The sequence below is a fragment of the Accipiter gentilis genome, chromosome 4, assembly GCF_929443795.1.
Source record: "Accipiter gentilis chromosome 4, bAccGen1.1, whole genome shotgun sequence".
NCBI classification, from domain to species: Eukaryota; Metazoa; Chordata; class Aves; order Accipitriformes; family Accipitridae; genus Astur; species Astur gentilis.
In genome coordinates, this window is record NC_064883.1 from 29,806,032 (window position 1) to 29,828,757 (window position 22,726).

The 22,726-nt window shown below is 42.4% G+C and overlaps 1 protein-coding gene across 1 annotated transcript; it reads left to right on the plus strand.

Annotated features, from left to right (window-relative positions):
* The first annotated feature begins 1,996 nt into the window (after positions 1 to 1,996).
* On the plus strand, positions 1,997 to 18,574 carry LOC126037709 (uncharacterized). The gene is made up of 7 exons (XM_049798334.1): positions 1,997 to 2,042; positions 3,632 to 3,694; positions 5,922 to 6,075; positions 8,435 to 8,595; positions 12,234 to 12,437; positions 12,540 to 12,721; positions 13,016 to 18,574. The coding sequence occupies exons 2-7, from the start codon at positions 3,640 to 3,642 to the stop codon at positions 18,572 to 18,574; spliced, it is 6,315 nt and encodes a 2,104-aa protein (XP_049654291.1). The 5' UTR covers positions 1,997 to 2,042; positions 3,632 to 3,639.
* Positions 18,575 to 22,726: the final 4,152 nt, after the last annotated feature.

Consider the following 22,726-nt stretch of genomic DNA (forward strand, 5'->3'; position numbering starts at 1 on the left):
AAGACTTTCTTTTTTGCTTTTTCTCTGTGTTGTCTCTGAAATAAATCCAGTCCCACAGGAGATTCACTCATGCATGTTTTCCCAGCAGAAGACAGGAAAAACTTGATTGAAATAATGAAGACTAGTCAAATGAATAGCTATTTTCCTATATCTGAGTCTTGGCAGGATGTAATTGTTGGTTTGAAAACCTAGGGAAATACACACATATTTTATTTGTCCTTTTGGAATTATCAGACCTAGATTTGATTAGAACAAAGGTTTGGTTCAGAGGTGGGCACTGTAATGACATGGGAGACAAAGTAAATGTGCCTGCCATATGACAGGTCTTTCTTGTTTCCATTTTGAACTTTCAGCTACTAAATTTAGATGAAATGTGTAATAAACTTGATGACAAACCAGCTTGTTATAATTCGGTTATAAATAGGCCACCCACGTCAATAATAGTAGACTGCATCCGCTATTGCTGCATGTGCTTCCATATTTACTTCATATTTCCACTACTGGCATTACTCAGAAGGGTTGAGCAGTCATTGCTTTACTTTGGTTTTATGAATACACTCCAGCTATGATGAGACTAGTGCAAGTCGTCAACACCTAGCAACACACTGATAACTGTAAACCAGTCTTAAAAACACTTTCTTAGTACTGCACTAATGTTTGTATTGTTCATACTGTATTTGGGTCACTGGTATTCAGATTGGTTTAACTTGCATTGAAATTAATGGCCACAGTTGTGCAGGATTCATTTCAGTATTCTTTCCAATAGCTAACCAATACCTTGAAATATGGCTTAGCATTGATTGCTTTCAGATGTTACTTGTGAAAATGTAATGGAGGTTCCACAGTGCATTCCTAGTTCACCTGATGAACCCACATTCTGCTCTGCCAGGGGTTGTTGAAGCTCTTCAGATAAGTGTAAAATAGGGGGATTCTCAGCTTCAGACCAGCCATCTTGTGCATCAGCCTAGTAATGACATCAGGGAAGTGGGTTAATTTAGTTAAAGAAATCATTAAATAACTCCAATAACCTCAGAATTCAGAAAATTGAGTGACACAGATTTACAGCTGTGAAATGGAGAGCAGAATCTGAGCTTTTCAGAGCAGGTTATGAAGCTGTTCAGTGGCCGAATAAGCTGGTTTTTCTCAGCACAGTGGATTTTTGCTGTCTTTTTGGAAAGAGTTGTGTCCCACGACCAAGGAAAACATTACCCATACATGAACTCTCCTGGCTTAGCCAACACTGTCTTTCCATTACCAAGTCAGAAGAGGATAAAGATGAGTTTGGGTGGTTGGGGTGAAATCAGATGAGGGAGAGTTAAAAAGGCATCTTGCACAGACTAGTGAATTTGATCCCTTTGGAGGTTACTTCTGGGTATTCTACTGTTTGTTTTGCTTTTAAGAAGATAGCAGTTTTAGAAAGAAAGCTCAATATTGCTTTTAATGTCCTGGTGGACTCAGAAATATTTTGAGACTATTTGTGTTTTGACAAGGCTTTTTGTGCTTGCATATTTAAATGCTTCTGCTCAGTAAAAGAATGCAGCTGTGGAATCAAACATGAAACTCAGGTTTTAAGATTATAGAGAGTTTATGCTTAATTTTCACAAATGGGGCCTCCAGCAAATAGATGGGGCTTTAAATGCTAGTTCAGATTTGTTGATATTAAGAGCAAACCAAATTGAGTTGTGATGCTAAAGACAGAGTCTTCTAGATCATATTCTTAAATTCATAATTTTTTATGGGCTATCTCATGGCAAGATATCTCCAATTTATTGTTTTGCTAATTGTAAGAAGTTAGATAAGACAGAGATTTTACCCTTGTCCTGGTGTAAAACCTGGTATCATCAAGAATTTACTACTTCAGGGAAGTACTTTTGAACTTTAGTCAGGGCCACTGATGACTCATTTGCTTTTTTTGCTTTGAAAGGCGTTAACATTTTCACTGCATTTTAGCATGCGTATTTGAATAAGAAACCTCACAGAATCCTATATAAACAACTTCAACAGACTCAGCCTATTAGTACACCCTACTGGGATGATATAAGGTAAGAGTTACATAGCTCACTGGATAACTCTATAGATGCCAAAGACATATTTTATGTTAAAATCGTAAGGTCCTTACTTTTCTATTACTTGCTATTTAAGTGCTAACTTAGTAACAATGCTTAAAAGTACCTTTGTGATAAAAGTATATATGCTGGGCTTTGCAGCTTTAGGTTAGCAATGAAATTAAAATATGAAATAGAAAAAAAATAAATTATAGACAATTTTGAAAGAACTAAAGGAAAACAATTTTCATAGCTTTTTAGAATTTGTATTGTTGGTAAAATAGAATTTACTGCTAGAAAGGCAGATTCTGGTCTCCTTATTTTTGCTAGGTGGCCTTTTAACTTTCTCTGTCTTAGTTAATGGAACCGAGAAGTAAATTTTTGAAAGTGTGAATCTCAGCAGTCATTTTTAATTTGATGTTTCAAAGCAAACCTCCAAGAAATAGTAACTATGAATGATGTGTGGGGCTGTAAAACAGCCTCACCTCTGCTTTACTGCTGTCAGTCAGTAACTGAGAAGAACTCTTTGGGACCTACTGTAGTATCACTGAGTTAAGAATCTATCACCACTGCCAAGAATCCCCAAAAATCCCCTTCAACATGAATCTTCTTCTGTTTGTGGGTTGAAGCAAGCCCAGGAGGACTGAAGGGTTCTGAGGTGGGCACCCTAGTGGGTTCTAAATCAATTGAATCGAACTGATGTTTATCTCACAAGTTCCCTTCCCAGAATTAAGGAAAAAAAATCAGCTTTAAATTCTATACTGAGGTATGTAATTTGATCCCAAACAATTTTTTTCTTTGCCATCTGATTTGTTGAAAAAAATTACATTTTATTTTGAGTTACTTCTCAACAAAAAGCTTTCCCGGTGAAGCTGCAAATGAGCTGAAAGGCCAGTTCTTCCTGTGGCTGTAGTGGGGCTACCTGGAGACTGGGCATGGTCAGGAAGAGAGAGATCTTGTAGCTGTTGGTGGCTTTGAGCGTGGTTTGTGGGGGTTAACCTCTGACTACAGAGGAAGCTGATTTAGACAAAAGCTAAGCAGCCTTGGGATCCAGCAAAACAGAGCTCTGAATGGCGCACCTTTTGTTACTTCAACTACTTGATTGTCTGTTGCCTGTTTACATGGTCTGATTTTAACTGGCAGTTTGCAGAGTCTGTTTGGGAGATCTGCTTTGTGAATGGGATAGAGATGATAGAGCTAAAAGTGTGCCTTGGACAATGCACAGTTCACTTCTGTATGCAAGAAGTGAAACAGGACTGATCTGGGGGGAGGCTCAAGAGTGGATCAGCTGGTGGCAGGTATAGCAGAGGTTAACAGTAAAAAGCAAATGTCTGTGAATGAGGAAGTCTGGTGTATTAGGGATTTTCCTCTAAAAGTAGAGACAACAAGACAAATACCGCACAGCTCTGGTCACCTGTAGGGAGTGTCATTTCTCATCACAACCAATAATAGGTTATTCAAGATAATCAGACTTTGAACAAATATGTATGTTTGTGGGAGTTTCACCTTTTTACCTAATATTTATTTAATGATAAATGCACACATAATTGTTTGAGGTGGCTGACTTGTATGCCTGTATTATGCAGCCCAGGAGATGGAGACTGGAGATGAAATTGCTATTGTGGGAATAGGATGCAACTTTCCCGGAGGTAAGTTTTGGGTATAAGCAAAGCAGGCTGCTGAGTGAACATTGAAAAGCACTGTGACTCGTTACAGTTGAGGTGGAGGGAAACAACACGTTCCTCCCTTACTTTTGTAGAATTCATTGCTTTGCTACTTGTAGGATATTTTTAAAAGGTCACGCTGTGGTAGAAACGGATTGGTTCAAATTTGTCCACTGACAGACAGACCTGCAGTGCTAGCTGTGGGCTGGGCATTCAACTGCACACATGAAACTTGTACAAATGAACTGGGTGAGTCTGGGATGATTTGAGCTTTATGCACCTGCACTGGCCGGATGATTGTGCATTGTTGTAGGACTATGCATCTATAGGGACAGGACAAATCAAGGGCCTGTCAGTATCACCAGCTCTGCCCATAATATAAATAGGTTGGGTCTTCCTAAAAGACCCTTTCCTAAAAGAAATCTTCCTCCTTTATTACACTTCATGGATTTTACTACACTTCAAGGATTCACTTTGAAAGGTTCCAGAAGAGAGCAGGGCTAGATAAATACAGCTCTGTCTCTAGTCAGATTCTGCCTCTTACAAATACACACCTAAATACTGCCTCTTGTACAAGATGGGAAGCTGACTTCAGTAAAGAACCGATATTGCCTACCATAATAAAAGCCAGCAGCCTCTGTTACAATAGTCTCATATTTACAATCTTAGTTATAATTAGGCCTTATGAAAAGTGAGAGTTGACTTTATATTCTGAGGTTAGATGGTTGAGATTAGATGGGTAGAGACATTTAGATAGCTGTGAGTGATTTCTAGGTTCTGGCTGCTGCTGTCAAACTGTCCATACTCTTTACATTAGATAGACACAGATTTTAAAAATCCAAAAGTAATCCAGGGAGTGGAATACAGTTCTATCCTTGCAAGGTGGTGTTCAGCCCTAAAGGTGACCATGCTAGTCTCTCTCTTTCTGTGTTTTCTTTCTTGCCCTCACCACATCTCGGTTTCTGGCTTCACTTTGTCCAAGATTCAATAGGTACATGTGGTACAGCGATAACTATGTAGCCCATAGGTAACTGTGAGCAAACATGAATGGTTCTGAATCTAGTAAAGTGCTGGTAAATATGTAGCAGCAATCTCTTGCCTGAGCATTAAATACTAATTTGGTGCAAGCCATTTGTTGGTCCAGACATGCCAGTAAAGGGACTCTTTTCAGAAACGAATTACCTCGCCATGCAGTAAGTGAACACATGTCCTGATCTGTACGGTGCATGCTTAGGACTGCGTTTCTGAACTTTCTTCAAAAGAACTGTTGAGCACTGGGAGCCGTTAAAGTACATCTTGTCTGGCTAGTGTCTGAGGCTGTGTCTGTGATGATGGACTAACCACGGGAGGGCTTAGGTGGGAAGGGCGTCCTGCAATCACCGTTAACTGACTGCTAGCACAGTCCACAGCCCAGTGCTGACCCAAGTCAGTCAGAGCTGTTCCAGGTCAGTGCTTGGGCATGCCACAGGTTAGCACCTGCAAGAGAATGTTTCCAGAGTGAGTGTGGATGAGGCCACTACGTGTTGGGGGAAGTGGAACCTGGGAGGAGGAGAAATGTGGGCCACTGTGTGGATGCCATGTTAGTTGGTTTCAGGGCTGAGAAGAGGGTCTAGCCATATCCTCAGAGCTTGGAGCTGGAGCTCTGGATCTCAACCACTAAGGACAGGGTCCCCTACAATCCAGCAGTGAGGTGTTGATGAGCTCTGTCAGCGCTGAGTATATGCATACATTTATGTTTGATTTAGATGCCCTTCTAGTGTTAGGGACAAAGGATAACGCCTCTGGCGTTTTCCTGGTGTTTGTAAACTCAATCTGTCTTCAAAGAGCTAATGTGCAGAGATGACCTTTTGCTGCCTGTGGAGCTGTCTGAGGAGTGGTGCTGTACAGATACAGATGGACTTCATCCTACCCATGTGGTCCTTAAGGACATGATGCATGTATATAGTAGATGCAGTGAGGTGGTAGGGAAATGGGGACAGCAGAAGGTTAAGGATTTTGTGGGGTTCCTTTGCTTTTAGGCAAGCAGTGAAGGGATCAGTCATGCCTTTCCATTTTCCACTCACCAAAGAATGATCATTTCCGTCTCTGGTGATTCTACATGAGAGACCTAGATTTATACATGGGAGTTCCTTGTAACTGAGCGTGCATTTCTGAGTCTGCATGGGGAGGGGGAGCACATAATTTAATCTACTTTAAAACCTTTGTACAACAGGTGATGGAATTGACAATTTCTGGAAAGTCCTGGAGGAAGGCAAAAACTGCACAGTAGAAATCCCTCCCGAGAGATTTAATGCCGAAGAGTGGTACCATCCAGATGATAACAAGCCAGGAAAAATATGTACAACACGAGCGGCTCTTCTGAATGAGTGAGTCTGTTACTCAGCTGTGCCACTGATTTTTTTTGTACTTAGACTAACGTGTCCAGCCTTTCAGAGAGTGCAAGGCACAGGGAAAGCTTATAAATGGGACCTAGGAACCAGCTTTCTTTTATATCACATGATGAACATGCAGTTGTGAAACTGCAGGAATTCCTGGTGTGTGACATCGATGAGAGAATTTAGTTGCAGGCTGTGTTAAGCACATATGTACATGGCTGAGAACACATATGACCTTTGATTAGATAATCCAACATGTATGTACATAGTCACCATTGAGATGTCACCTGTCATGTGATGGGGGTGTCTGCATTTTGGGTATACAGAAGTACACATGCATTATGCATGAGGGGTTATATACTGAATCTGAGGTGGTCTCCAGCCTGTCAAATAATTTGTACTGTCTGTAGTACTGTGGGCTGCAGAGGAAGGTCATGGAGTATGGACTCTGAGCTGTAAAAACTGCCTGGTAAGTCTCCTCCAGTTTCAGCCTGAAGTTTAGCCAGCTTTGCTGGACCTCAGGACCTAATCCCATGCTTGTGGGGACACGTAGCTGTAGTTCACATGCAGATGTGACAATTTAGAGACAAACTAAGGAAGTCTGGTTTTGATAGATAGTCAAGAAGCAAAATTATGCTTAATTTGAGTGTTATGCTTGCTTGTAAACCTGAACTATTAATAATTTCATAATAATCTTGCTTTTGTCTAGGCTTATACTGTTATGTCTTAAAAAAAGAAACTTTTTCTTTATTCTGAGCCACTCCTCCATAATACTGAGGGATTATGTATGTGCAAATATCAGGTAAAGATGCTAGTGTAAAGAGAAAGTCTGGCAGTGCAAACAGCAGTATGCATCCCTTCACTTGTGTCCTCATGTCAAATTATCCCAGAGATATGGGTACAGCTGCATGGGGGCTATGACTAATAGCAAATGAAGAATAGTACAGATTGTCCTGATTTCAGCTGGGATAGAGTTAATTGTCTTCCTACTAACTGGTATAGTGCTGTTTTTGAGTTCGGTATGAGAAGAATGTTGTTAACAATGATGTTTTCAGTTGTTGCTAAGTAACATTTAGTCTAAAGTCAAGGATTTTTCAACTTCTGATGCCCAGCCAATAAGAAGGCTGGAGGAGCACAAGAAGTTGGGAGGGGACACAGCCAGGGCAGCTGACCCAAAGTGGCCCACGGGGGTATTCCATACCATGTGACATCATGCCCAGTATATAAACTGGGGTAAGTGGGGGTGGGGGGTATCGCTGCTCGGGGACTAAGTGGGCGTCGATCGGTGGGTTGTGAGCAATTGCATTGTGCATCATTTGTATATTTCAATCCTGTTATTATTACTATTGTCATTTTATTAGTGTTATCATTATCATTATTAGTTTCTTCTTTTCTGTTCTATTAAACCGTTCTTATCTCAACCCATGAGTTTTACTTCTTTTTCCTGATTCTCTCACCCATCCCACTGGGTGTGGGGGGGGAAGAGAGTGAGCGGCTGCGTGTTGCTTAGTTGCTGGCTGGGGTTACACCATGACAAAGATCAACATAAGTGTCTTTTATTTTAAATCCACATTCACCTTAAATCCTCAGGCTGTAGACCTTTATCCAAATGAGAAGTTCACATGCACAGAAGGAATCTTACTGCCTCCTGAAAACAATACTTAGCAGGTTTGAATTGTAGGACCCAGAATTACTTCAGTGATTAGTCCCATGCTAGATACTGAATTCTCCACTGAAATCAAGAAATGATAGATGGCCATACAAATCTGATCTTGGGATACAAGATTAAGCCTGGGCTTGGTCTTTTGTAAGTGTGAGCCTACTTTGAAGAATTCTTTAAAGATAAATATGCACATACACCGATAAAATATTTTCAATTTATTATTAGAGAAGTACGACTATCTCTTGGAAGCATCCGAGCTGATCCTCTGCTTATTGGTTTTAAATTGTAAAGCATTGGTCTATATTGCCTTAAAATAATTTAGAAGACAATATTTGTTTAAAACTTGTTGGCTAAGACCACATTACAGCAGAGGGAGTCTCATTCTGTAAATTTTCATAACCTGAGTCCTGTTGGTACTAGTGGAATAACCATTTGAATAAAAATTTCCAGGAGTGGGCTCATAACTCTGAAATGCAGAATCATTGATAAAAATACATATTTTGTGGTGGGACATAAAACATCCTTGGCCTGTAAACATTTCCTTCTGATTTTCATAAATGGGAACTGTGGCCTAAACACAGGTTACTGCTTTGCTTTTCATGAAATTGCAAAAAATGTGTACCTTGAGTCTAGAAGTAAATGCATATTGTATATATATTGTACCATTTTCTGGTCTGTGTATTTTAGATTTAATTCATTTGACAACCACCTTTTTGGGATTAATAATATGGAAGCTGAACGCATGGATCCACAACATAAGTTACTGATAGAATGCACATACAAAGCCCTGGAAGATGCAGGAGTCCCTGTAGAAGCTGTCAGTGGCACCAGAACAGGTGTTTTTATTGGTAAGATGAAAATTTTATGGTGAAGAAAGTATGTTTGAACCTCACAATGATTGGAGCGCTCCTTCATAAACTTCACATATGTATCTAGCACTGGAGATCTAAGGCTACTGTACTATGACACTACTGGTTATTTTTGGTAAGAATTACTAGGCTACTCTAGAAGTTCATTATGGACTAGACTTGTGCAAAGCGTTTGACACTGTCCCGCAGTGTCAGTCCCACATCTCTAGATTGTAGAGACATGGATTTGACAGATGGACCACTCAGTGGATAGGGAATTGGCTGGATAGTTGCACTGAAAGAGTTGTGGTCAATGGCTCCATGTCCGAGTGGAGACCAGTGACGAGTGGCGTTCCTCAGGGTTTGGTGTTGGGACTGGCTCTGTTTAATATCTTTGTCAGCGACATGGACAGCGGGATTGAGTGTACCCCCAGCAAGTCTGCTGACACCACCTGTGTGGTGTGGTCGGCACTCTGGAGGGAAGGGATACCATCCAGAGGGACTTTGACAGGCTTGAGAGGTGGGCCTGTGCGAACCTCATGAAGTTCAGCAAGGCCAAGTGCAAGGTCCTGCACATGGGTTGGGGCAAGCCCAAACAAATACAGGGTGGGCAGAGAATAGATTGAGAGCAGCCTGAGAAGAAGGGCTTGGGGGTGTAGGTTAATGAGAAGCTCAACATGACCCGGCCATGTGTGTCTGCAGCCCAGAAAGCCAACTGTATCCTGGGCTGCATCAAAAGAAGCATGACCAGCAGGTTGAGAGAGGTGATTCTTCCCCTCTACTCTGCTCTCATGAGACTCCACCTCATGTACTGCATTCAGCTCTGGGGCGCCAACATAAGAAAGACATGGACCTGTTGGAGCAAGTCCAGAGGAGGGTCACCAAGGTGATCAGAGGGCTGAAGCACCTCTCCTATGAAGACAGGCTGAGAGAGCTGGGGTTGTTCAGCCTGGAGAAGAGAAGGCTCCAGGGAGACCTTATAGCAGCCTTCCAATATCTAAAGGGGGACTAAAAGAAAGCTGGAGAGGGACTTTTTACAAGGGCATGTAGTGATGGGCATGTAGTGATAGGACAAGGGGAAATGGCTTTAAACTGAAAGAGGGTAGATTTAGATTAGATGTAAGGAAGAAATTCTTCACCATGAGGGTGGTGAGGCACTGGAACAGGTTGCCCAGAGAGGTTGTGGATACCCCCATCCCTGGAAGTGTTCAAGGTCAGGTTGGTTGGGGCCTTCAGCAACCTGGTCTAATGGAAGGTATCCCTGCCCATGGCAGGGGGGTTGGAACTAGATGATCTTCAAGGTCCCTTCCAACCCAAACGATTCTATGATTCTATGCCTATATAATTCATGTATCTATTTTAGGTGCTTTGCTTCTTAGTGTCTTCAGGCACTGGAGTTGAAGCAGGAAACAGTTAAACTGCCTCCTCAACACAACCCTTTCCAGGAATGATACTCTCAAGCCAGGCCTATGCTTTTTTCCAGTATAACATTGGTTAAGATGCTGTGTGGGTTGAGATCCTTTTAAACCAGCAGAAATCCTCATGTAGATATTAGTATGCTACCAAGGTGCACGTGTCCAACTGCTTACGTCAGTACCTGGAAAAAATTATGGAGAAGATTATACTGGGTGCTGTTGAAAGACTTTTAAAGGACAATGCAATCATCAGGCACAGTCATCATGGGTTCACAGTGGAAAAGTTCTGTTTAATCTGATATCCTTCTACAATAAGGTAACCTGCCTAGTAGATGAAGGGAAGGCGGTGGATGTTGTTTTTCTGGATTTCAGTAGGCTTTTGATACTGTCCCTCACAGCATGCTTCTAGACAAGTCCAACTGTGAGATGACCAGGTACACGGTGTGCTGGGTGAAGAACTGGCTGAATGGCAGGGCTCAAAGGGTTGTAGTGAACAGGGCTACATCTGTCTGGTAACCAGTCACCAGCAGTGTTCCTCAGGGCTCAGTTCTAGGGCCAGTTCTGCTCAATATTTTTGTCAATGATCTGGATGCCGGAGGTGAATGCACCATTATTAAGTTTGCTGGTGATACTAAATTGGCAGGTGCTGTTGACTGTCTCAAGGGACAAGAGGCCTTGCAGAGGGGTCTAGATAAATTGGAGCATTGTGCAATCCTCAATGGCATGAAATTTAACAAGAGCAGATGCCGCAATCTGCACCTGGGATGGAGTTGGACACAAGTATAAGTTGAGAGAGGAGTGGCTGGTGAGCAGCCCTGCAGAAAAGGATCTAGTGCATTAAATACAGTATAACCAGCCAGTCAAAAGAGGTGATTATCCCGCTGTATTTAGCATTGGTGCAGCCTCACCTTGAGTATTGTGTGCAGTTCTGGGCCCCACAGTTTAAAAAGGAGGTGTCCAGAAAAGGGCAACAAAGCTGGTGAAAAGGCTGAAAGGCATGCCCTGTGAGGAGCATCTAAGGACTCCGGGTCTGTCTAGTTTGGAGAACAGGAGTCTGGGGGGCAAAATCTGCTCTCTACAGCTTCCTCAGGAGGGGAAGTGGAGAAGGAGGTGCTGATCTCTTCTCCCTGGTATCCTGTGACAGGATGCATAGGAATGGTTCAAAGCTGCACCAGGGAATGTCCGGACTTGACATCAGGAGGCATTTATTTGCAGAGAGAGTGGCCAAATGCTGGAACGTGCTCCCTAGAGAGGAGGTCGAAGCTCCATGCTTGTCAGTGTGTAAGAGGCATTTGGACAATGCCCTTAATAGCATGCTTTAACTTTTGGCGAGCCCTGAATTGGTCAGGTAGTTGTCATGATTGTTGTAGGTCCCTCCCAACTGAACTATTCTATTCTGTTCTATTCTATTCTATTCTATTCTATTCTGTCAAGGAGCTAGAATAACAGCACATTTTTTCTGGTGTAATCTGTGTCTCTTTTCAGAGGAGTTTTCTGGCATAGTTGGGCTGATATAACTATAGGGGCAAACTCTTTAGATTACCTTTTAGTTTGAGACATGCTCTTCTTTCACAGATGAGACTATTCCTTGCTCTCTGAATAGAGGTACTGCATTTTCCACACACGCCTGTGGACTTGGGGATCCACTGTTTGTCAAGCATATGTGTTCTCAGAAAGGACACAACTCCTCTCACAGGCCCTGTTCTTCTTTTCTATTTCTGTCTGTCTTACTGGATCACAGTGAGCAAACTAAAGGTAAATAAAAAGCATTGAATGTAGCTTATGCTGTGACCTTTAATTTGGTACATCTGAGAAACTTTAGCTAATGTCTTGTATGTTTGTATACCAGCTATCCTCATTGCAACTTCTTAATATATATTCCATAGCTAAACCAAAATCCACTCTCAAACTAAGATAGAGGGCTCTAAGCAGGGTACACAGAGCTTAACTGCATCATAGAATGAACTAAGCCATCAGGAAAAGCCTGTCATTTACTGTGCAGGTAGAAATTTCAAGTGTTAGGTATGTTCGTGTAAGTTGGGTCCAACGGAAATTGCTGTGAGTTTTGCCTTTGACTTGCATTGAAGCAAAGCTTCACCATAGGAGCACTGATGCCATATAGTTTAGTATTAAAACAGAAAACCAAATCACGCTATCAGGTATAGAGCTGTCATCCCTTTTGTTTGCTTGGGTTAATGTGACACGTGTTTGATATTTTTACAGGTCTCATGAATCGAGACTATGAAATCATAACAAGCAGAGCAGTGAGTGAAATAAATCATTATGATGGTACTGGAACAGCAATGAGCATCGCTGCTAACAGGGTCTCATTCACATTTAATCTGACTGGACCATCACTGACCATTGATACTGCATGTTCGTCTTTTCTTTTTGCTCTGCACTATGCCTCACAAGCTATTAAATCAGGTAATGGACTGAAGAGATGCTGGACACCAAAATTAGGATTGCTACTGTTTCTGTCTCTCATCCTGGACCTCTCAACATGTGTATGTTTCTATTTTACTTCAGGAGATTGTGAGGCAGCAATCTGTGGTGGAGTGAACTGCATAATAGATCCCCGCACCTTTGTATCTCTCAGTAAAGCAAAAATGATCTCTCCAGAGGGAATAAGCAAACCCTTCTCCAAAAAGGCAGACGGCTATGGAAGGGGAGAAGGCTGTGGTGTTGTTTTCCTCAAGCCACTGAAAAAGGTAAGATTGCTTGTGAAGCAGCCTAAAATAAGACTGGTTGCTTACCTGAATTTTGTATCTTCAGCTGTAATGATTACTTTTCCAGAAAAGATATTCTATTCAAGCCTAAGAGTAATGAAGCATTTATTAAGCATTAAGCATTTATGCACTTCCCCTACCACAGGAAAGTGATCATGCATTTAGAAGTTAGTATCATACTCTTGTCTGTTCTTGGTTTTGTTGTTTTATTTTGTTTTCTCCTATACAGAGAAAGCATGAGATTATTAAAGATAACTTTACCTTTTTATGAAACAGGCAAAGGAAGACTACAGCAAAATCTGGGGTGTTATAAATATGAGTGCAGTAAATCAGAATGGTAGGTCCATGACTCCAATCACAAGACCGTCTCAAATAGAGCAAGAGAAGTTACTGCGCAGCATTTATGAAGCTCGTGTTGATCCCTCAGTTGTGCAGTACATTGAAGCACATGGTACAGGAACTGCCGCTGGAGATCCTACTGAAGCTGAAAGCCTAGGTAGTGTCATTTGTAAAAACAGGTCTTCACAAGTTTCCATTCTGAAAATTGGTTCAGTGAAAGGAAATATTGGCCACACTGAATCAGCTGCTGGCGCAGCAGGGTTAATCAAAGTGCTTCTGATGATGCATCATGGAAAGATTGTTCCATCCTTGCATTACTCGAAGGAGATGAGCAGCATCGATACAGATAAATTAAACCTTGCAATTCCCACAACAGTAGAGCCCTGGGAAGAATCCAGTGAATATGGAAGAGTAGCTGGCATCAACTGCTTTGGATTTGGAGGAACCAATGCTCACGTTGTAGTCAGGCAGGGTAAGCAGCTAGAGCCTCTTCCTGCCTTTAAGAGGCCCCTTGAATTAGTTCTGCTGTCAGCAGCATCAAGTAAATCCCTTCAGATGACGATGACTGATACAGCTGACCAGCTGAGCACAAGAAATTCTGTAACTCTCCCAAGCCTGGCCTATACGTCTGCCTGCAGAAGAAGCCATGCCAACTACAGGTACCGAAAAGCATTTGTCACAAATTCTCTCCAACACTTGCAGCAAGAGCTTATGTCAACAGCAAGCACTGAACTTGCCATGTCAAAGGCAGAACCACAGCTGGTGTTTGTATTCTGTGGCAACGGTGTAATGCTGAAGGAGTTCAGTGAGGCACTGCTGAGCTCAGAGCCAGTGTTCAGAGACAAGTGTAAGGAAATAGAAGCGCTTTTTCAGAAACATGCTCCCATCAGCCTCCTGCCAGCAGGAGGTCATAGCCCAAAGGATTTGTTGAATCCAGAGCTTTCCCAGCCCTTGCTTTTTACCCTGCAGGTTGCCTTATCTTCCCTTCTGAAATACTGGGGTATTAAGCCAGTCGCTGCTGTTGGCCACTCAGTAGGGGAAGTTGCTGCTGCGCATTTTGCTGGGTACCTTTCCCTGGCAGATGCAGTCAAAGTGATTTATCACCGGAGCAGGCTGCAGGCAAAGACTGCCAGGGGCAGTATGCTGGTGGTTGGAAACATCCCTGTTCAAGAGATTGCTGAACGTCTGCATCCCTACTCGGGAAAGGTGTGCATTGCAGCTTTCAACAGCCCAGTTTCCTGCACCTTGTCTGGGAATTCAGACTCTGTGGATGCTGTCCAGAGAGATTTAGCACAAGCTTTCAGCCAGAGAAACATCTTTCTTCATGTTCTAAGTGTCCCGGCTGCGTACCACAGTCCCAGCATGGATATGATACTTGGGGAGTTGGAAGAGAACATACAGCCTTTAGGAAAAGAGAAGGGGGAAATCGAAGTGATTTCAACACTAACTGGAATGGCTGCTACTGAAAATGACTTTGCTCAGAGCAAATTCTGGGCCCGGCATACTCGTGAGCCTGTTGCTTTCACTCAAGCCATCAAAACTGCAGTTAGGGACAGGGAGAATGTGGTGTTTGTGGAAATAAGTCCTCACCGAGCATTGCATCGAAGCATAAAGGAAACTCTAGGAAAAGGCATACAGGTGTTCTCTTCCTTGCAAACTGATGCAGAGTATCAGACACTCTTCACCCTGGTAGGAAATCTGTTTGAACTGGGATATAATCCCAACTGGCAGCACTTTTATAATGGGTATCAAAGTGTTCCAGTGGCCATTCCGCGATATCAGTTTGATCGCAAAAAACTCATGGCCTGTCTAGATATCCATCAACAAGCAAACCGAAGAGGCGTCAGCTCCAGTCATCCTTTGATTTATGGCATAAACAGTGACAACATGGAGTTTGGCTGCCTGCTGTCTCAGGACTCAACATCATATTTATATGAGCACAAGAACAATGGTGTGGCTTTAGTCCCTGGTGCTTTTTATGCGGAGCTTGGTCTGGCCTCTGTGATGAGCAGCTCAAGACCTAAAGTGCCTCTGAGTACTTGCCAGATGAGTATCAGTTTTTCTGCGCCGTGTGTTCTCACACAGCGTTCCCAAGTCTTGAGTATCAAGCTGAGTCCACAAAAAGCAGTGACAGCCTTTGAGGTACTCTCTTCCTCCAATGCAGTTTATGCTGCAGGCCAGGTTACAAAGGGGCCTGAAGCTGTGGTGGAAGAAAGCACCATCTCCTTCCAAGACATCTATCAAAGATGCAGGTCAGTGGTTAGCAGAGAGGAGGTTTATGAAGCACTGTCTCGGATTGGCTTTCAGTACGGCCCCGTATTCAGGCAGCTCAGTGATGTGCATTACTGCCAGGAACTAAAGGAAGCCATAACAACCATAAAGGTGAACAAGGAGACCGTCAGTGAGATGTACAACTACTGTATCCATCCAGTGCTGCTCGACTGTTTTCTGCAGATGACTGCTGTCCTGACCTCAAGGACGTTCCAGTCCAGAGCAGGCTTTCCTTCAGGGATAGGCAGCCTGGTGGTGCTCCGACCGCTGGAGGAAGAAATGATGATATATATGAGAACAAGCAAATCCATTGGGAACTGCCTAGAGGTCTGTGGATGCTTTATGGACAAACATGGCTCTGTTTTGGCTGAACTCAAGCGCGTTGCCATCACTTTCATGAAGCAAGCATCTTCCAGAGACAATGAGTTCATGTTTGAAAACAAGTGGAAAGAAGTCTCTCTTTCACAGACAATTGGACATCTGGGGGCTATGCCCAGAGTCCTAGTGTTTGCTGACAAATTTGGGATAGCTGAGCAGCTCAAAAAATATTTGCACCCTGGTTCGAGATATGTTATGTATGAGGACTGGGAAGCCCTCTTGGAAGGCCAAGCACAGAATAAAATGAGAGCAGAGGTTGAGGATTATGACGAAATTCTGTTCCTGTGGGGAATTCAAAAGTTAAATGAAGATTTCCCAAGCAAAGTGGTAGACCAATTGGCAAAGTGTTGTGAAGCCTATCGCCAAGTTATTGTGGCATTAAGAGAGAAAATGTCCCGCTGTTCTCTCAGACTGATCACCTACAGAACAACAGAAAGATATGTAGATCATGTTAACTGCGGGTTTGCGTTGTATGGCATGACCAGAACTTGTGTCATTGAAGTTCCAGAAATCACATTTCAGATGATTGACCTCAGCTCTTCCAGTTCCCTGGACATCTCAGTGCTAGCAGATGTTCTTGTCAAATACAAAGGTGTGGATTACCCAGAGGTTTGCATCAGCCAAGGAAGAACTTATGTGGCTGAAATCAGACGCACACCTTTTGTAGATGCAGATTACAGCCAACCCGCGAGATCTCTCCAGAAGTCAGAAACATACACTTTGTACACTTCCGATCCGTATGCAGCAAAAGACTTGTCTGCTGAATTATCCACCAGCACTGAAACTCAGCTTGACAAACAGAGTGTTGAAATTCAAGTGGATAAAATATGTCTCCACTCAGAAGATTATTTTCCCGTTAGTGTTTCTAGTCGTAACTTTGGTAAAACGCTGTATTGGAATTCACAGGCAGTAGACAGACACGGACTTTTAGCTCTTGATTTCAGTGGCATAGTAACAGCAACAGGCATTGATGTGAAGAAAGTAAAAGTGGGAGATCATGTGGTTTCATGTTATCCAGCTGCTGCATCATCCCGAGTTCAGATTCCAGGAACAGTTTGTTTCAATGTAAAGAAATTCCCATGCTTTCAGAAAGTCCCTTGTGTGTCATACTTTATCATTGCATGGGAAATCTTCAATCAGCGATTACCCAAGGGGAAACATAGCAGAACATTGGGTATTATTTCTACAGAGCCATCATCAGTTTTGTGCCATGTTCTTTCTGCAGCAGCAGAAGAGATGGGTTGGAAAACAGTACTTGCGAGGCCCACCCCTGATAAGTTCCAGTATATAAACTTATGCAATGCCCTTGTTGTTCTTCCTCCAGTAAACAGACTGTCTCAGGAGGATCTGGCCCACATGTACTTTCTTAAAGACGTGGTGATAGTGTGTGGCAATAGACAGTCTGAATGTATGCAGGATGTCAGTGGAATTGATCATGAAAATATCAGCTTTCATATCCTTACACTTAGCAGCATTTTTCAGAAAGCACCTCTAAAGGAATTGCAAAAGACTGTGAATGCATGGATCAGTTCCATGGATATGAAACAGTTTAGACATCTATCAGGTTCTGTTTTTCAGCAGACTGAGAACTTTGAAAGGATAAACTCTGTGATGTCCTATTTTACCTGCAAATCTGTCCCACTTGCCATACTGAGAAGGCAGAAGGACATCACCATGCTTTCAGATATACCGTTGTATGAATCCCCCAAGCAGCTGTTTAAGCAGAATGCTGTTTACGTAGTAGTCGGGGGGCTCACTGGTCTTGGCTTTGAAACAGTGAAATTCATAGCCGAGAATGGAGGAGGGTATATTGCAATACTCTCCAGGAAAATTCCAAGCAATGAGAAGCAAGAAGAGATGAAGGCTTTGCAGCAGCAGTATAAAGGGAGTAAAGTAGTGTTTGTGCAGTGTGATGTTACTTTGACCAGCGATGTTGAGAAAGCTTTCCAGTCCATTGTGAACATCTTTGCAGGGAGTCCAATCAAAGGTGTATTTCAAAGTGCTGTTGTTTTACATGATGGCCATCTTGAAGTTCTGAACTTGGCTGACTTTCAGAAGGTGCTGAACCCAAAAGTAGCAGGGACACTTAATCTTCATTGGGCTACCAGACGCCAGGAGCTTGACTACTTTGTGTGCTACTCCTCTGTTACTTCCTTTCTGGGAAATTCCACCCAGGCAAACTATGCAGCTGCAAATTCTTTCTTGGATGTCTTCTGCCTCTACCGGAGGAACCGTGGGCTTTCAGGCCAATCCATTAACTGGGGTGCTTTGAACCTTGGTGTACTGCTCAATCAAAACCATATTCAGAACATTCTGGGATCCAAGGGCATAGATATTCTGCAAGTGCATGAAATCAATGAGTATCTCAGGAAGAGCTTACTTATGAATAACCCACAGCAAGCTGTCATCAAATTAAACTTTGAAGCGTTATTGCGTCATGTTTTTTCTCGGATTACTTCACTCAAAAGTCGCTTTGTATCACTTATGTCAGAAGAATTCAGGAACAAGCTTGAAACCTCTGAGGAAACTCAAGACCAGGATACTGCCTTAATCAAATCTGAAGACTATATCACCTCACTGGTGAGCGACCTCACCGGATTGAACCCAGATGAACTAACCATGAATACAACACTTTCATCATTGGGTATAGACTCTATGTTAGCTATGACAATTCAGAACCGTGTCTTTCAAGAGAGAAAGGTGGACATACCTCTTCTGAAACTGCTTGATCCTCACACAACTCTGTCAAGTGTAGTAATACTTTTAGAAGAAACAAGCAATGCAAATGGAATAGTTGAGAAACAAAATGCTGCGGTTGAAAGTGGAGAAAATGGGAGCTGGCTATAGGAGTCTTCTTACTCAGGAATTGTGTAACTTTGAAGATACCTGAACCCTTTGTGGTATCTCTGTGTCATTGCAGACAGGGTAGAACATCTGGTGATGCTGAATGTACTCTTCATCGACTCAGAAAAACCCACACCAGGTTCTCCTGCCATTGCACTAGCTGTATTAATTTCAGTCTATTGTTTGAATTGTTACTTTCATTTTTCAATATTTTTAACTGGAAATAGGTAGGTTAATACATACACATTTTCATTTGGTAAATTTGTATGTTCAATGCACTTTGCATTTTTTAAACCATATTAAAGTCTTGATGAAAACAGTATTTTGCACCTCTAAATGATGAATGTACATGTAAAGCAACATAGAATTATCACCATTTTTGTCATTATTGTATTCTTAAAGTGTTATTCTTTTTTTGCATATTATCAAATGTTTATAAATACGGGCACCTTTTTGAAAGACTGCCAGATATTGTGAATTTCAAAGGCTTCTTCTCAAAAAATTAAACTCAATTTTTTCTTTATGTCTGCAAAGTATTAAAAATTTACCAGTTGCAAAGCATACAGTAAAGCAACTGTTTTTCTTTATTAACCATTTTTTATGAAAGCCCAAATAAACAAGAATAGTAAAAAAGTTTAAAAAGCAAAACCTAAAGTGTATCTTTGTCTTATTTTAATTTTTGTCCCTCATCTGCTCTCCTAGTTTAACTTTTCCAAATCCTAATACCTGCCCTTATTTTACTCCAGTGAGAAAATGCAGACTTTTCCCCAAAGACAGTGAAGGAAACTTTGTTTATAGTCTCTTAATATGGGAATAGGGTCCTTCTATTGTTTCTCCCTTTTATACTTAATTATCATTCACCCCAAGATGTCCTTTGTCGTTCTGGTAGTATTCTCTAGTGCATGGAGAATGCACTGAGTGCATGAGGTTCCCCTGAAACCACCTCTTCCCCAGGCTGAGCAAGTCCAGTTCCCTCAGCCTCTCCTCATAGCTCTGGTGCTCCAGCCCCCAAGCATCCTGATGGCCTTCTGCTGAACTTAATCAAGCTTATCTATATCTTTTTTATACTGGCAGGCCCAGAACTTACCCAGGGTTCCAGATGTGGTATGATGAGTAAAGTGTGGTGTACTGGTGGCATACATTACACCATCAGTGTGATGTAATGAGTAAAGGTAAAGAACCACTTCCCTTGATCTACGGGCTGCACTCCCGTCGATACAGCCCAGTCTTCTGTTAGCCTTCATTGCTGCCAGTGTGTGTGGTGAACTTGTGCTTAGTCCACTGCCCATGAAGAACCCCTGGTCCTTTTCATCCTAGCTGCCAGGTGGACAGCCTGCCCTCCCTTTAATCCTGACCCATAGGCTCTCGGTCGGTTCCTCATCCATCCCCCGGCGGAGCTCCATGCACTCCAGCTGGTCATTGACACAGAAGGCAACACCACCTCCTTGTCTCCCCTGCCTGTCCTTTCTAAAGAGCCTGTATCCTTCCATTCCAACAGTCTGCTGATGGTTTACCCGCATCTGCCCAGCAGCTGGCTGGGGCTTGCCAGACCACTCAATGCTGATGTGGCAGCAGGGGAGAAGCAGTAGCAGCTCTGGGCTGCTGCCCAGCCTTGGGACACCTCATAGGTGCAGGATGGAGTGTCTCAGGGAAAACACAGTGGCAGATACCAGCATGAATGGAGCCGCTAACAGTTAGGTCCACAGGGTAAGCAGGTGGTGGGGAGGAGTCCCAGCAGGGCTTAGGGACCCATGAGTGGTGGATACAGGACATTGGAAAAGGACCAGTGGGAGATGGGTTTTCTTCCCTGCTGGATTTTGGGAAAGCAGAGCTTTGGCTGGGACACAGAAATGCCTCTTGTGTAGAGAGCAGCTGAAGGCTGACAACTGCACTATTTAAGGAGGTACATTATTACATAGTTTAAAAAAAAATATTCAAGCTTAATTGTTAGCTTCTAGACTTTTAAATATTTTTTTTAGATTTTTTTAAAGGCAAGTTTTTATTTTTGAAGGCCATTAGGTCTATTTCTCTAAATATGCTTTTATTTGCCCAGTAAGCTTCTAGTATTGTTATTGTTGTACTCTGCCCAGATACTTTCTTCGATAATCTAAGAATTAAGCTATAACTACATGAAGCACATTGAAAATTTTCATATAATTTTTATGTAGATGATCTTAATATTGCTTTAAGCTGTTGAACAAGTTGTTTGATGATGCCCTACATTTGAAAGAGCAATCTGTTGTCACTCCAAAACAAAGTCATTCACCCTGTGTTTTGTAAGCTACTATTGCATTATGCTGATGGAAGCAGAAATGGAGATGATTTTGTGAAAGTAGAGGAGAAACGGGGAAGAGAGAAGGAAGGGAGCCATAGCTTAATAGGATGATGAAAAGCAGGATGACTCCAGAGCTTGCATCCCCAGCTCCTGAGGCTGGTACATACATTGACAAATCTAGGCAGCTGAGTAGCGTTGTTAAGTGGACGTAAGAATCCTTCATACATCTCCACATTTTGCAGTTGTAACTGAACCTATTGATTTTAGTCATGATAAAGACAGGTCTGATCTGTGAGACTGAAGCACCAACTTTGGCTGGCTGCAGACAGTGCTGCTCTTTGGCTCTCTCTTGCCAAAACGATCACTGTTCCACTAGCACTGTGAAAGCTGGATTTTCGTAATCTACTGATGGCACTTGTATTCTAAGGTATTGCTGAAGGAGCTCGCATCTTCTATGTGTTTTGGTTTTGACTGCTTCTGTGGATCTGCCATAAATGTCCCAGAGGCCAGAATATTTAAATAAAAACAAGACCATTGCCAGCCCCCAAAAGTATAGTGAGAAACCTGATCTTGAAAAATGCTCTGGCAAAGGAAGTTTCAGCTGCGGCCAGGACAAATACAATTGACTATTCTGACAGCAGCAGTTTGTAATGCAGGGTAAGATAGTAATGGCAGAGCACTGACTACTCTTTCATTTGTGTCTGACAAATACGTAGGACATATGACCAGAAAAAAAACTTGGAAAATCCACACAGATGACACATTAACTCAGAGATGTGTCTGATGTCCTGAAAGCAGCAATGAGCTGGAGGAGAAAGAAAAGTTACCCACAAGCAACAGAATGGACTGCAAAAACACAGAAGCAACCTGCAGTGCTGTAGGAGCAGTGACAAAGTCCTGAGTGCTGTTCTGTACTACCAGACATCATACCTGGAACACATAAACAGGAACTTGCAGTTCTTGCTTATGCCTCTAAATTAGTTTAAAAGGTTTTTTTTTTTCTTTATCAACTGCTGTCAAATGTGATTGTTTGAAGAAAGCTGTAGCTGTCATTTTTCCTGAAAAATTATGCTCTGCTTAAAATCTGAATTGTAATTAGATAAATTACTTGTGAAAAAAATCTGTATCTATGTTTAACAGAAGGCTTTTAGTGACAATGTTGTTTGGTCTTTGCAATTAATCTCAGATAGCGTTAACTACATGGGGTGTATTTTTAAAGATTCTGTGCTCTCAGTCTCCAAACTCTCAATCCTGTTATCAGAGGAAGGATCCCATTAGCAGGATGCATATTCAGTAATAAGACAATCATGACTCTGGCACAGTACTTGGAAAACTATTAATTTTTCCAGTCAGAGCCTGAAGTGATATAATATTTAGCCAAACTGCTAAAACATCTGTCTCTCCTTCTCTCAGTACAACCGTAAATGCAATTAGTCAGATATGTTCTAAACAGCAGCGACATAAATACAGAATTAATGGCAAATAGCCCTAATGTTTCTTTGGAAAATGTGCTCATGGATACACTTTTTGCTTTCTTCCCCAGGCAAGTCATCAAAATATCCCCCTGTTGTGTAAAAGGAGCTTGCAGGCTGAACTAACAACTTTATTTTCCTGCAAGTAAACCAATGTCTGTTTCTTGTTTCGCCTGGATCATGTAATGCCTGATAACATGCATGTCGGCCCGCAGGTGTGGTCTGCAACTGGACCAGGGGCCACAGCCTGGCTGCGGCAGGACCGTGACACAGCGGTCGCCGTAGCTCTGGCAGGGGCCAGGCGATGGAGCCTCAGCTTACAAGCATTTCCCCAGGACCAGGGTTGGCTGTGGCCACGGCCTCCCTGCAGTGCCTCTGGGAGCCTCTCCCCATGGTCCCAGCTGAGCT